Below are 15,964 nucleotides of genomic sequence, written 5' to 3' on the forward strand. Positions count from 1 at the left end.
TTTCTAACTATTGTAAAATACAATTTAAAAACTTTCGAACAAAGGAAATTGTTGACATATTTTGCTCTAACAAAAGAATCTCTAATAGATAATTCGTTCATGAAACATGATATTCTGAAACACAAAAGTATGTTCTTATATATTACCCCACAGTTCTCCACTTTTCATTTCAATTGCTCAGTAAAACACAATTTTTTAATGAAACAGGTTTTGAGTTCACTTCACATAATGAGAGCTGCGTTATGGGGAGGCAAGTTCTGAGGCCAAGGGTGATGAACGGCAAATGGTACGTCTTGACTTGGATAATTATTTTCTTGCAGTTCTATGTCAGTCCAATTCACACTTACCCTTGCACTGGTTTCTTCAAATATTGACATACTAATAACAATAACTTCACCTGCAAAGACTTGGAACATCATTCCAGTTATCGAATTTCCCATTACTTCCAAGGCACCTTGTACTTCGCTGTCACTTCCTCGTCAGAATTACCACAGTAAATTAATCCCTATCACCATCAGTACTGTCACTAACATCTTCAAAAATGAAGCGCTCCATTTCAAAATTGTCAACAAAGCGGACAGCCATCTTGATTCTAACAACATATGAAAGTAATCTCACTTCTACAGCTAAATAAACTTCTCCAGACCACTGCTTGTTTTTCAAAGACTTCCAAAAGTGAAGAGGAAAGTATCAGTATTCAGCTGGTATCTGTATCAGTGCCATCTGGTGTCCAATTATAAACCTACAGAGGAAGAAACTAGCTATTTACTTTACGTCGCACTGACACAGATAAGTTTTGTGGCGATGATGGGACAGGAAAGGCCTAGGAATGTGAAGGAAGCGGCCGTGGCCTTAATTAAGGTACAGCCCCAGCATTTGCCTGGTGTGAAAATGGGAAACTACGGAAAACCATCTTCAGGGCTGCCGACAGTGGGGTTCGAACCCACTATCTCCCAGATGCGAGCTCACAGCTGTGCGCCCCTAACCGCATGGCCAACTCGCCCGGTACGGAGGAAGAAAGACGATCGCATTTGATGAAACAGTGTACCATCCTTCAGGGAGCCTGTCCACAGTTCTAGGGTTAACAAAGTTGAAACTGAAAACAAAATGGCTTCCACTACAACAGAAAAAAGAAAATCAAAATACCAGGCAAGATGTTCACAGGCATTTTGGAAAAGAAGCTGCAAACAATACTAAGGAGTAAATTGGATCAAAACCAGTGTGGTTTCACAGACCACAGAAGAGCTGTCAGAGCCAGATTATCAGTCTGCATCATGTACAGTAATTGAAAAATGCTACAGGATGAGTCCAGCAAGGGCAGCTGTCCTTGCTGCATGTGGATGCCCGTACACAAGGGCATGGTCACTGTCACACCTTTCCTGCATGCTCGCAGAAAACCCATCAACTTTGATGAATCAGCTTGAGAAAAAGATAGAAAGATAATCAATCTTATCCCATTACGAAAAGTGTTGGAAATGGTATCCCTCAGCCCATAGACAAGTGTTGTAGCATGTGATGATATTCCAATTTAGTTGGTCCGTTAGTGAACATTACAAATTTTCCAGCTAACTCATTCCTGGTTGCCAGCATTTTGCCCCAGTGTGGTAAGTTGGGCTCATCAGTTGGTAAATAGCATACCTACCAGGTTTCAGGTTCCCAATGGGAATCAACATCTATATCATCTGATGACCAGGCAGGCATCAATTTTTGAAAATGAAACAAAGTCTCTCATAGTGCATTGGCACTGCCAGTGGCTGCAAGTAGCCTATGCAGTGGCCTCCACTGTATGCACTAGCCATGAGTCTTGGTAAGTGTGCTATTTACCAACTGATGAACCCAACTTAGCACACTGGGGCGAAACGTTGGCAACCAGGAATGATACCAATATAAATGGTCCGTTATTGGACATTATAAATTTTCCAGCTAGCTCATTCTTGGTTGCCAGCGTTTCGCCCTCGTGTGCTAGGGTGGGCTCATCAGTTGGTACCTAGCACACCTACCAATACGCTGGCCAGTGCATACCGTGGAGGCCACTGCGTAGGCTAACTGGAGCCACCGGCAGTGCCAATGCACTAAGAGACTTTGTCTCATCACTAAAAATTGATGCCTGCTTGGCCATCAGATGATATAGATGTTGATTCCCATAGGGAATCTGAAATATTTGTCCTGAATGAGCAAATTTATAATACCAATATAAATGGTCCGTTATTGGACATTATAAATTTTCCAGCTAGCTCATTCTTGGTTGCCAGCGTTTCGCCCTCGTGTGCTAGGGTGGGCTCATCAGTTGGTACCTAGCACACCTACCAATACGCTGGCCAGTGCATACCGTGGAGGCCACTGCGTAGGCTAACTGGAGCCACCGGCAGTGCCAATGCACTAAGAGACTTTGTCTCATCACTAAAAATTGATGCCTGCTTGGCCATCAGATGATATAGATGTTGATTCCCATAGGGAATCTGAAATATTTGTCCTGAATGAGCAAATTTATAATACCAATATAAATGGTCCGTTATTGGACATTATAAATTTTCCAGCTAGCTCATTCTTGGTTGCCAGCGTTTCGCCCTCGTGTGCTAGGGTGGGCTCATCAGTTGGTACCTAGCACACCTACCAATACGCTGGCCAGTGCATACCGTGGAGGCCACTGCGTAGGCTAACTGGAGCCACCGGCAGTGCCAATGCACTAAAAGACTTTGTCTCATCACTAAAAATTGATGCCTGCTTGGCCATCAGATGATATAGATGTTGATTCCCATAGGGAATCTGAAATATTTGTCCTGAATGAGCAAATTTATAATACCAATATAAATGGTCCGTTATTGGACATTATAAATTTTCCAGCTAGCTCATTCTTGGTTACCAGCGTTTCGCCCTCGTGTGCTAGGGTGGGCTCATCAGTTGGTACCTAGCACACCTACCAATACGCTGGCCAGTGCATACCGTGGAGGCCACTGCGTAGGCTAACTGGAGCCACCGGCAGTGCCAATGCACTAAGAGACTTTGTCTCATCACTAAAAATTGATGCCTGCTTGGCCATCAGATGATATAGATGTTGATTCCCATAGGGAATCTGAAATATTTGTCCTGAATGAGCAAATTTATAATACCAATATAAATGGTCCGTTATTGGACATTATAAATTTTCCAGCTAGCTCATTCTTGGTTGCCAGCGTTTCGCCCTCGTGTGCTAGGGTGGGCTCATCAGTTGGTACCTAGCACACCTACCAATACGCTGGCCAGTGCATACCGTGGAGGCCACTGCGTAGGCTAACTGGAGCCACCGGCAGTGCCAATGCACTAAGAGACTTTGTCTCATCACTAAAAATTGATGCCTGCTTGGCCATCAGATGATATAGATGTTGATTCCCATAGGGAATCTGAAATATTTGTCCTGAATGAGCAAATTTATAATACCAATATAAATGGTCCGTTATTGGACATTATAAATTTTCCAGCTAGCTCATTCTTGGTTGCCAGCGTTTCGCCCTCGTGTGATAGGGTGGGCTCATCAGTTGGTACCTAGCACACCTACCAATACGCTGGCCAGTGCATACCGTGGAGGCCACTGCGTAGGCTAACTGGAGCCACCGGCAGTGCCAATGCACTAAGAGACTTTGTCTCATCACTAAAAATTGATGCCTGCTTGGCCATCAGATGATATAGATGTTGATTCCCATAGGGAATCTGAAATATTTGTCCTGAATGAGCAAATTTATAATACCAATATAAATGGTCCGTTATTGGACATTATAAATTTTCCAGCTAGCTCATTCTTGGTTGCCAGCGGTGGCTCCAGTTAGCCTACGCAGTGGCCTCCACGGTATGCACTGGCCAGCGTATTGGTAGGTGTGCTAGGTACCAACTGATGAGCCCACCCTATCACACGAGGGCGAAACGCTGGCAACCAAGAATGAGCTAGCTGGAAAATTTATAATGTCCAATAACGGACCATTTATATTGGTATTATAAATTTGCTCATTCAGGACAAATATTTCAGATTCCCTATGGGAATCAACATCTATATCATCTGATGGCCAAGCAGGCATCAATTTTTAGTGATGAGACAAAGTCTCTTAGTGCATTGGCACTGCCGGTGGCTCCAGTTAGCCTACGCAGTGGCCTCCACGGTATGCACTGGCCAGCGTATTGGTAGGTGTGCTAGGTACCAACTGATGAGCCCACCCTAGCACACGAGGGCGAAACGCTGGCAACCAAGAATGAGCTAGCTGGAAAATTTATAATGTCCAATAACGGACCATTTATATTGGTATTATAAATTTGCTCATTCAGGACAAATATTTCAGATTCCCTATGGGAATCAACATCTATATCAACCAGGAATGAGTTAGCTGGAAAATTTATAATGTCCAGTAACGGACCACCTAAATTAGTATTATAAATTTGCTCATTCGGGACGGGTGTTTCAGGTTCCCTGTGGGAATCAACAACTATATCATCATGATATTCCAGTTCATTCTCTGCAATTCAGCCTCATGAATTTTCATAATTACTTCTATACACACTATCTTTCAAACCACCCCATAAATAGAAGTCACAAGGCATTAAATCGGGGGAGCAAACTGGGCATAAAGCTGCACCAAGAACTGTGATCCCACCCAGAGTCGGCTCACAAGCTCAAAGTCTTACATCCACAATGCCTCAGGTGAGTTCTAAAAATAAGCTACCATGACCACAATGCAAATGAAAAAAGTCCTGCGCAGAAGTTGTCTACAGAGCTCGCACAAAATTGTTGCTGCAAGAAAATGTTGATTTGGGAGTCTGATATGGATACCATCAGGCAGGCACAGAGGAAGAGAGAGACCATGCGAAACCTCAAATCTAATATTTGCTAAGAATCTTCTCACAGACAGATGTCTACTGGGAGGCAGCAGAAAACCTGACGTCAGGGAGGATTTGCTGGAGAGATCTCTTTGCCGGATATGCTACTAGGAAAAACTAAGACTGAGTAAGTCAAGTAAGATCCCACCCATAAATGGCATCAAACGGAAGAAAGTGACTGCTCATTCTTGTGGAATACAGTTCTGCATGAAACACAAAGGAAAAAGCCAGACATTAACAGGAAAATTACCTGATCGAGTTTTCCTTCTGTCTTCTCTATGGGTAACAGGAGGTCGTCATTTCCATTCTTCACCTCCTCCACCTGCAACACAAGAACAGCATATTTATATTACCAGCCTAAGGACCAATAAATAACTGTTTTGATATATCCATTCGAGGCTTAGAATACTAGACAAGTTATGTACAGAATGATAGAAAGGTCGAAATGAACATATACGAGGATGGACACAATGACATGTCAATGTAGAAAGTGGGGAAACAGGAAAAAACCCACAAAAGACAAAGACAACCTCCACATCTTTATAAACTGCCATCTTCAAATAGATTGGTGCTCTCCTCATCAACCCCGGTTCTTCTACATTAATTTCTTCTCAGATGGTGATGGTGGTGAATTTTATTTTTTAAGAGGAAGTACAGGGAGTATGATTTAAGACTTCATAGCAGATTACCTAGGCATAGGAGTAAAGAGAAGCGGTGACGAGCCCAGTACCCGCAATGCTGAGCGGACATAATCGTCTCAAACAAGCGGCACGATTTCATCTAAAGAAAATGAACTAAAATGAACTCACCAGCTATATAAAGGCTCAGAATAAATAAATAAATAAATAAATAAATAAATAAATAAATAAATAAATAAATAAACAGATACACTAGTAAATTAAACCTAACTCACCTGTGAATGAGTCCACAAGATCGTAAATGTAATGCTGACGAATGTGAAATACCAGTTTCCTGAGCTACTCCCCGCAGCAACTTATGTGGAGTGACTTGCAGTCTTGCCTTCTAACCTCTCCTGTGTGAGAGCTGCACTCCTTCGCTGTGTTAGTTACGGAACCAGTAGTAGGCCACTTGTAACGGGTTGTTGCATGTAAGGTTTTGATAGTACTATAGAACCGGGAAACTGTCTGCAGAATTTTTGAAGCCACATTTTAACAGGTTACTCCTTCTTGTGCAAATAACACTCGACCAAAAGTATTCCGTACGCTGTACTGTACTTAAAACGGCTGAAGGGGTAGTACGTGGTTCTGTGGGTTCACTTCTTGCTGATGGAAGTGTACTAATAAAATACACGAAATGCCATTTATTCCAACCAAGTCTGATTCATACACGTCCACGCTGTGGGCAACCGGTACACTGTGTGTTGACAGCTAAGTCATGTAAGGGTGAAAAAGAGAGTTCCCAACGCTTCAAAATGGGAACCCGCCAACTAAGAGAGACAATCTTGAAAGAAAACATCTGCCCTCCAGTATTGCTGGGGGTTGGCATTAGGCTAACGACCCAATCTGTAAAAAGCTTGTGTTACGAAATCTGAAGAAAACAGCTAGCCTGACCTCTTTAAAACGAATTGGGGGAGATCTCCACTCAACAGGAAAGGATGGGGAAAACTTCTTCAGAGGGCTGTCATGCCAGTTATGATGATGATGATGATGATGTAGATGTAGTGTACTTAACCATTAGATGCAAGGGGGGATCAATTATAAACAAGATTTTATTTTTTATTTAAATTCATGTATTGAAAAACACAAGGCAATTACAATTTATTTTTCCACAGAGTTTCCTGCTTTGGGAATGCATTTCTCCCAGCTTATGGGCAGCTTTTTGATGCCCTCATCAAAAAAGAACAGGGTCGTGTCACCAGCCAGTTGTGTACAAAGTCTTCCACACTCTCGTCATCTTCAAATAGTTGTCCTCCCAGAGCTTCTTTAATCGGTCCGAACAAATGGAAATCGCAGGGCGATAAGTCCAAGCTGTAAGGAGGATGATCAAGTGTAGTCCACTGCATTTCCTATAGCTTGGAGACAGAGCTGCAGTATGGGGCCGCGCATTGTCGTGGAGGAAGATGACCTGTCGAACCGGTTGGTCTCGTATTTTGCGGCGTTATGCAACCCTCTCCTTGTTCAACAGCTCACAGTAGTAAGCAGCATTGATTGTGCGTCACTCTTGCAAAAAAAATCAATCAGCAAAATGCCTCACAGATCGAGAAAAAAACGGTTGAAAGAACCTTGCCAGCTAACAGTCGAGTCCTCGCTTTCACTGGTGTTGCCTCCCCTTTCCTCTGCCACTCCTTACTGGCTTGTTTGGCTTCGGGAGAGTAGTCGTGGACCCATGTTTCGTCACAAGTGACAATCGGTAATGTCTTTAACTGCACGAATGTTTTCGTCTGTAATGCTGGTCTAAGGACGGAGATCCTGTTGCTGATTTTCTACACGTTCTCGCCCTCCTTGGACTTTTCATGCCAAGCAAACACACGTGTCCTTGACAATGTTTGATCACCAAACTGTAATTCACCAAACAGTGACTCTTCACGAGCAAGAAAATTTATAATTATGCGTTGCACAGTGGAGGGGTGCACCTGTTGCTCCGATATCGTGAGCATTACTGACGAAATGGCGGGAAATTACTAACAGTACACTCCTCCACTCCTAACGGTCCCGCCTAGGCATAACAGAAGCGCGGAGCCAGTCCTACCAACTGTTGATGTTCAGGAACAAAAATCCTGTTTATATTTGATCAACCTTTGTAGTAACCTCACAACACAGCTTAAAAGTCCAATAGTTAATAGCAAACTGCTGCGTCAGCTGTCAAGAGTTCTTATCATGCTAAGCTTGACACAAGTCATACAGCGCTCGCTTGGGGATTCCCACGGCCTGCGAGCAGAAGTGCGAAGTCTTAAATTATACTCCCTGAACAACTTTTTTTTTTTTTTTTTTTTTTTTTTTTTTTTTTTTTTTTTTTTGCTATGGGCTTTACGTCGCACCGACACAGATAGGTCTTATGGCGACGATGGGATAGGAAAGGCCTAGGAGTTGGAAGGAAGCGGCCGTGGCCTTAATTAAGGTACAGCCCCAGCATTTGCCTGGTGTGAAAATGGGAAACCACGGAAAACCATCTTCAGGGCTGCCGATAGTGGGATTCGAACCTACTATCTCCCGGATGCAAGCTCACAGCCGTGCGCCTCTACGCGCACGGCCAACTCGCCCGGTCCCTGAACAACTAGGTAATCAAACTCAATTTATTCTCAGCCTGCTGACAAGCTCGGTTCTGCTTCTCAGCTTCACCGGGAGGGCCGTCTTCAACATTCATTGAGAGGCCATCTCGACAGATCTCCAATCTAGATGTGAGAACTGTAGGATAAGGGTACGAATATGCTGAGTGGACCACTCCTCACTCTTCATGCAGGAAGCTAACGGATGCAAACCCTCAACAATCAAATATACAGTATATTCTATAACTTTTTGACATGTTTCGTTCTTAAGGCAATACATCAGTGAAAATCCTAAAATCCACAATTTTCATCCTTTCACCTAAGAATTTTGATCATTTTATGTCGGTATCAATATGATACAACATACAAAGTCAAGTTTCTATCAACAACAGTTTTTGAGATATTCAAAAAATTAAACAAAATTTTTAAAACTTTCAGACGTATTTATAAAATGCTCCTCAGGCCAAATGGCTCAACAGATTTAGCTGAAAATTTTAAAAGTTTTAAAATGCTAATTTAAAAGAAGTGATGTGTGGGTTTTGACAAATTTTAATTACACTAAGAGAAAAAAAATTATTTCACATAGGCATAACTGAATTTTTATATTTTATAATGATCATGATGAAAAAAACAATTGCTCCTGAACTATTGCATATATTATAAAATTTGCATATCAGTTTTTTATTCTGTTGTATCTGAAATTATCCTGAGTTTCAAGTAGATTTGTTGAAACTTGTGGCATGAGGAGCATTTTGCATCCTGAAAAATAGTGGGGGGGGGGAAATTCTGAGAAAAATGAGATTGAAATTTTAGAGATGAACAATAGTTTAGTACCTGAATCTAGTTGACTTAAAACTCCCCAACACCATATGTTGGACGCTCTGCTGCCTCCTTCCTGGTCTCACTAGCAGCTTTGAGAGTTTTAGTTTCCTTCGGGCTGTTCTGAACCCTTGTCGTCCAGACACTCCACTGTGGTTAAGTCTAAGCTTGTCCCTCATTACACTAAGTATCTGTCCTGAGCTGCTAACACTAGTTTTTAGTTTCTCACTTGCTTCACAACCCATGATGAATTCAACAGTTGCTGATGTCACAGCAATCTCTAGTTTTCTCTTTGACACAAACACTTCCTTCGGGGACTTAGCCCAAATTACACTATGCATTGATTCATTGGCATTCTGTGTTTTACCTACTGTGGAGCATTCCAAAACATCATTCAAAGTAAGTATTTGATACACAGGCATTATTTTACATATTACCTGTGGAGATAGTATAGTCTTCACGTTGCTACTGTCATGTTTTGGTGAATCTATGAAAAACAAAACTAAAGATATTATTTATGAGAATAATGACAATGTGAGGCAACACCCACGTAAGCAGGGTCAATAAATGGCCACTAAGGGCTTCAAATGGCTGATATTTAAATAAAACAAAACAAAAAAGGAACGCACAAGGTATGAACATCATTAAAATGTTTTTAAAATAATGGAGTTTTTACATCCTTTTCACCAAATTTCACCGAGATATTGCCTTACAAGATATCATCAGATTCTGTCAAATCACACTCAAATATTTAGAAATGTATAAACATTTATGTGTATTTCTGTTTAAATATTTGAAATCTGGAACTTATCTTAATGATTTCTTCTTTTCTCTCCTTCCAAGCATAGTTTCAGCAGACAGAAAAACCTAACAATTATAAATTAACCGCATCAAAATTGAAAAGAAATTGCTTCAGATTTTACCAAAAATTATATATATTCAGCTTATATATTCTGATCCTGCCAAAAACCTTTCTAGCAGCACAAGTGACCACTCTTCCGAATCCCCAACACCTAATTCGAGGAGTTCTGAAGAAACAACAACAACCATCTGCACCAAACTGGCTACACAGGAGATCACCCCACAGATTACATTAGGGCAATCTCCGTTATCCATCAAACATGAAAGACTGGAATTAAGAAAAGGGCAGTTTTGTCTGGACTGCAATGACATTGGATACCTCCTTTCGATTACCCTGTTTGTCAAGAAACTTGATTCACAGAAAAAAAATATACATTCAGAAGGCAAGTACAAAAATTTCTGCAAGACTTGTCATTTTGCCAGAATAAGCCCTCTGAAACCCATTCAAATATTTACCAATTCGTTCTTCAATCTTAAAAAATACAATCATCAAAAAATGTCAAGCAAGTTTGCAGTTTACCAACCAATAAATAATATTTTTGTATCATATGTAGTTGGATAGTACATGTATTGTTTTAAACCTGCCTTCTTCATATTCAGGGGCAATCAACTCACATCTGGTGAACAAATCCAGTACACTCGAACTGAAGTGACATCCAGGCAAGCTTGTCAGTGTGCCTCGCTTCTAAGCACTGTGCTCTAAAAATGCCTCCTCATACACTGTCTGTGGCAGATCACATCAACAGAACATGAGACAAGTTGACGTTGCCAGCAATGTTCATGAGAATCAAAGTGCTGTCTTCAGGTTGTGGAAAAAGTTATAAAATTCACCCTCTGAAACTCATTCAAATATTTGCCAATTCTTTCCGCAATCCTCACAAAGTACACTCATTAGATCGAATAGCACGGGCCACCTACGCTAAATGGCAGCAGCTTGAGACTGATATATACCCACATCTGCACGCAAGCACCCAACATGCACAGCTACTACTCTGTGCCACGAGCTTCAAGATGCCGCAGGAATTATCGGTACTGTAAGTACTCAAACTGTGCACAATGCACTCCATGATGGGGGACTGTATTCAAGAATACATTCAGGAGTCCTACACTTCAATATCACAGGGTGGTTACAAGTAAAAAATGACATGTTTAGCTCATATTGTCAACTCTGAGCACTTTAAACAGATATTAACATTCAATGAATAGCAGCATAGAACCAAGAGTGAACTGCTAGTCATGACTTTTCTCTCAACCTCTGTGTCAGCAAACGTAAGATTCTTTTATACTTGAACAACAATGGAATGTTTCAAATGGATTTCACGTCACCACTTTGTTGTCAAATGGCACACTAAGACCATGTAAATTTCATTCTGTGTAAACATGTATAGAACACCTTTTTTCTTATTATGCTAATTTTACTATTTAACTTTTGTTCTCTGCTAGGCTGAGGATGTCCCCAAGAGAGACGAAACATGTAATTGTAACTTTTGCTTTAAGAATAAAAGCTTTTGTAAGTATTGTAAAGGTGGAACTTTTAATGTTAATACCTTTAAACTGATCACAGGGTGGCTCGCGTTCGATGGGCTAAGACACATCAGACTTTGACACAAGATCAATGGTCCAGAACATTGCTCACTGATGAAATGCAAATGGGTTTACACCCTGATGACTTTTTTTTTTTTTCACAATTACCATTACACGTCGCACTGACACAGATAGGTCTTATGACTACGATGGGATATGAAAGGGCTAGGAGTAGGAAGGAAGCAGCCATGGCGTTAATTAATTGCCTGGTGCGAAAATGGGAAATCATGGAAAAATCATCCTCAAGGCTGCCAACAGTGAGGTTTGAACCCACTATCTCCCGAATGCAAGCTCACAGCAGTGTGCCACTAACCACACAGCCAACTTGCTTGGTACACCCTAATGACAAAACTCTGTGCATATGGAGGGCAAGAGGAAAACGTTGCCAACAGCTTGGAGGTTCAGCACTATTCTGGACAGGTATCATGTTCGGCCACTGTACGCCACAGCTTTACATTCAATGAAACACAATGCCTACAGTGTATGAACACAACATTCTCTGATACAGAGTAAGTGGTTTTTGCAGAGACTGTATGAGATGAGCTCTACAGGATGATAATCAGTGTTGCCTACCGTACGTTCTGCAAAATTTTTAATTTTATTATTGGAAATATACAGATTTTGTATGCAAAATTATTTTTTTCTCCTGTTTGAACATGCCTCATTTCCTGGACGTGTATGACACGGCCTCCATTTCTCCAGCAGACTTCCAAGCTTTGAATATTGTGACTCCCCTTTGAGCTGGTTTCAGATCAACCAACAAAGCACGTGAATAGTCTGGCACGTGAGATTTTTCTATCTCACTCCACCTCTTCAAACTTTATCAACTGTGGATCTCGTATTGTATATTTGTTCACAGTCACACTCTCGAATCAGCCCACACCGAAATCTGTCAATCGTTTCTTAACCAATGTGAAGTGTGGTGTAACATCAAACATGTAACAGTGCAGAGTCTAGTTGTAAATCTTATGGATTACGTGATTTCATCAGACTTATGAAGAATATTGTGATGTACTTACAAATTTTTTTGTGTGACAATGTAGTGCTTCAATATCTTGTTGGTCAGCTTACTATGTATTAATTAAGTATATATTACCGTATTTTATCGCATAAGCTCCCCCCCCCTCGCATATTTCCCTCCCCTACGATTTTTCATCACTAAAAATGATTTTATTAATATCACGCATAATTCCCTCTCCCGGGCGTGGGAGAAAATTATTGTCCATATTGTTAAGAAGAGTTTTAAAAAACTGGAATTTCTTGTGCCATTGACGGTTCCGAGCAAGACATGTTGTGTAATAGTGAAAATGAAGAAGATGATGTGTTATCTGAGCCTGAAAATAGTGATGATAGTGACGAAAGTGAGGCCGCAGAATAGTGAGAGAAAAACCGTGGTATTCTTTTGTGTTAATTGAAAATAAATACCAGTAGGTACCACTTTTTTCACATACCGGTATTACCGTAAATATAACTTTTACCTAATACATCGTTTCCCTTCCTTTCTGAATGTCTAGAAGCACCACTCGCATAATTCCCTCCCTAGTGTTTTCAAGAAAAAATTTTCGAAAAAAAAAAAGGGGGGTGAATTACGCGATAAACTACAGTATTTTCTTTGGCGTTTATTTTGAATGTTAAATAAGTAAAGATGTGGCTAACTTCTGATTCCAAAAATAAAGCAGGTCCTTTGACACCCAAGAAATAAAAATTTTCTGTTAAAACACCCAGAAGGAAGGAGAAGTACAGGCAGTTGTAGGAGAGTACAGACAGTATAGGAAGCGGCTGCATTCTGATCCAACATGTGAAGAAAGGGTAAAGTGTATATGCTCCATTTTCTTGTTTCTAGTAATATGTTTCAGTAAGGTATTCCTATTTGATATTAATACTACATGATATTATTGCACGCATTCTATTAAATTTTAGCGTATTTGGGTGAATATCAGTACTGAACAGTTTTACGATAAAGAATATGGTTATTTTGAATTTCTGTACAGTTTTTCAATTTTTGGAAGTTGGCAATGTGGATAATACTGCTTGTCCACATGCAGCAGCTGTGAATGGACACCTGGGGCGGGTGGGTCCACAGAACAGGCTAGGTCAAGTCTTCCCCAGACATGAACTGCATAGAGCATGCATGGATTTTTCTCAAAAATACAATCTCTAGAACGGACTAGGCAACGTATACCCCGGACATGATCTGCATAGTGCATACGTGGACTTTTCTTTTTTCTTAAAGTGATTTCTAACCGTCAACATCCATCACTAATGATTTAGGACCTAAAAGATGCTGCCATCGAGGAGTGGGACTGTTTATCTCAAGAAATGCTCAATGATTTGGCACAGGGCATGCCCGTTGCATTCATGAACGCCTCAGAGTTCGTGGAGAACCAGCACATTATTGACTCGTATGATTGCATTGAAAACTGCCTTTAATTTGTGATGTTCTAACTGAGGAGGTTCCTTAATATATTGGTTTCATACCGAGTGTCTTTCTTTTCATACTGTGTCCAAAGTTAACAGTAAGTGTACATTTTTGTTGTATTTACTATTCTGAGTTACATATTAACAAATATGATATCGGTTTCACCTCAACACAGCAGAATCTGCTAAATGCTATAAAATCCTGTCAAAAAATCACTTCAAGGTCGCATTGAATGAAGAAATACACCTATGTATTTGTTCACATCAGCTTTATTGTCCTCTTTTTTTATGGATAGGATGTATAAGAGCTGATTGCCACTCCTTAGGAATAGTTTCTAATTCCCATATATGATTTTAAAAAAAGTTCTTCCATTCTGACAATAAAACTGGGACCAGTATCTATGGCATTCTTGCCTGATGTCTTATTGTTCAGCAGAGATGCACGATTTGGATGTTCGATCAGAAGGAAGAGAATCAGATGAATTGAAGGAGGGACAAGAAATTGTAATCTTTGATGCTGGAGAAGGGCAGTTGAGTAAGGACTCACAATATTGAGCTTATTGAGGGTCTCGGGAGTAAATAATGGTAAGGGATATGGCATGTTTAATAGCAACCACAAACTTGTTAACAGGACAGACACAAGGGAGTATACTATCACCTCTCTTATTCATTGTTATCATTGGTGAAATACTCAAAGAAATCTAAAAGAGGAATGGGGGCAGGAACACTAAAACTATGGTTATTTGCTGATGACATTGTGCTGTTAGGCAAAAGTGAAGAGGAAGCTGAAGAATGCAAGAACATATGGAATGAGCTCATGAAAGAATTGTCTCGTAGAAGTCCACCTTTTCTAAACAGGCAGAATATGTCCTGATATTTTAACATGTAACTTCGATTTTGATTTTTAATAAATCACAAAGTGTATTAAAAGGTGGACTTCAATGAGATAATTCTTTCATGAGCTTATAGGCAGTTCAATACGGACCCCAATATGAAATTTATAACTTGTATATGGAATGAAGTGATTGAAGAATGGGGAATGAAAATTAACAAGGAAAGAAGCAAAATTGTTGTCCTTATAAAAGCATCAAGGAATGGAAGAGCAGGTGTAACAGTTCAAAGGGAACCAACCACTAGAGGCAGAAAAAACATACAATGCAAGGAAATCATGTACAAGAACTTACTTTCTAGAAATTTGACAAATGGAGCTGAAACTTGAATAATGACGTAAACAGAAGGAAAGTAAAATGCACAGGAGTGAAATAAAATTCTTAGGAAGTGTAATAGTGGTAAAATGGGTGAATTGTTTTACCCTCAAGACTGACTATGTGTAAAATGTGTACCCTCATAGATTGACTGTGTATAATATTTTTAAAAGAAGTTCTTTTTTCATGTGTGTTTTAAGTGAAAAATGTTTTGTTTTGTTGTATGTATGTTTTAAGGGAAAAATGTGAAGATTTTTAGGGATGTTGGTTTTCTGCAATTTTATTATATGTAGATAAATTTTTTTACATAAAAATATGGTCTTTATAACTTTTGAGGCACGGTGTAATTGCACGTGCCAGGTCCAGTAGGATGCTTTGAGGAATTTCCGATTGCATCAAATTGGAAATTTCTCGAAGCTACGCTCGGTATTTGGTCAGCAGTTTTATGTGGGCCCTTATTAGCCAAAATAAAAACATTTCCTATTGGCGAATGTAAGAAATGTGGGTGCGCTCATTGGTTGTTTTGAGATTTCACCATTTCCGGTCGCTGGCCACTTGGCCAGGGCCAAGCTTGTTCTCTCTATCTTGTTGTTTTGACCAGCGAAGGTGAAGTTGTCTCTTCACTCTGATGGGTCTCCCAGCCCTCCAAAGTAAGCACTATCTCGTTCTTGTTTTGGACCTTTAACTTTCAAATGTAGTTTTAATTATTCTTTACCTCCAGAGTTTCCCCGGGATTTCTCCCATTTGCCAAATTTAATTTCACATGACTTAGCATTTGCAACTAGTCATATTCGTTTTAGAGGCATTTCCCTTTTCTTCGGTTGAAATTGTATTAGTACGTAAACTTTAATTTTCCCTTGGGTTTGCCTCTCGTAGTACAGTTTCCTCTTAACATACTCTCGTTCAGGATGAGCTCTTTATTCTGAAGTGTTTTAGAAAAGGTTGCTTCCTGAACAGGCTCTGTGTTAAGATGTTAATTATTTTCACCTTTTCCTTCTTTCATTACATC

General features: G+C 40.2%; 1 protein-coding gene across 1 annotated transcript in view; it reads right to left on the minus strand.

The window, feature by feature from the left end:
- Positions 1–15,964, minus strand: part of LOC136885894 (zinc finger protein 12) — an 85,938-nt gene that overhangs the window by 45,975 nt on the left and 23,999 nt on the right. The window contains exon 3 of the mRNA XM_067158583.2: positions 5,093–5,164. Within this exon, the coding sequence (XP_067014684.2) occupies positions 5,093–5,164 (72 nt within the window). The remainder of the gene's footprint in view (positions 1–5,092; positions 5,165–15,964) is intronic.

Source organism: Anabrus simplex, chromosome X (genome assembly GCF_040414725.1).
Source record: "Anabrus simplex isolate iqAnaSimp1 chromosome X, ASM4041472v1, whole genome shotgun sequence".
Lineage (NCBI taxonomy): Eukaryota > Metazoa > Arthropoda > Insecta > Orthoptera > Tettigoniidae > Anabrus > Anabrus simplex.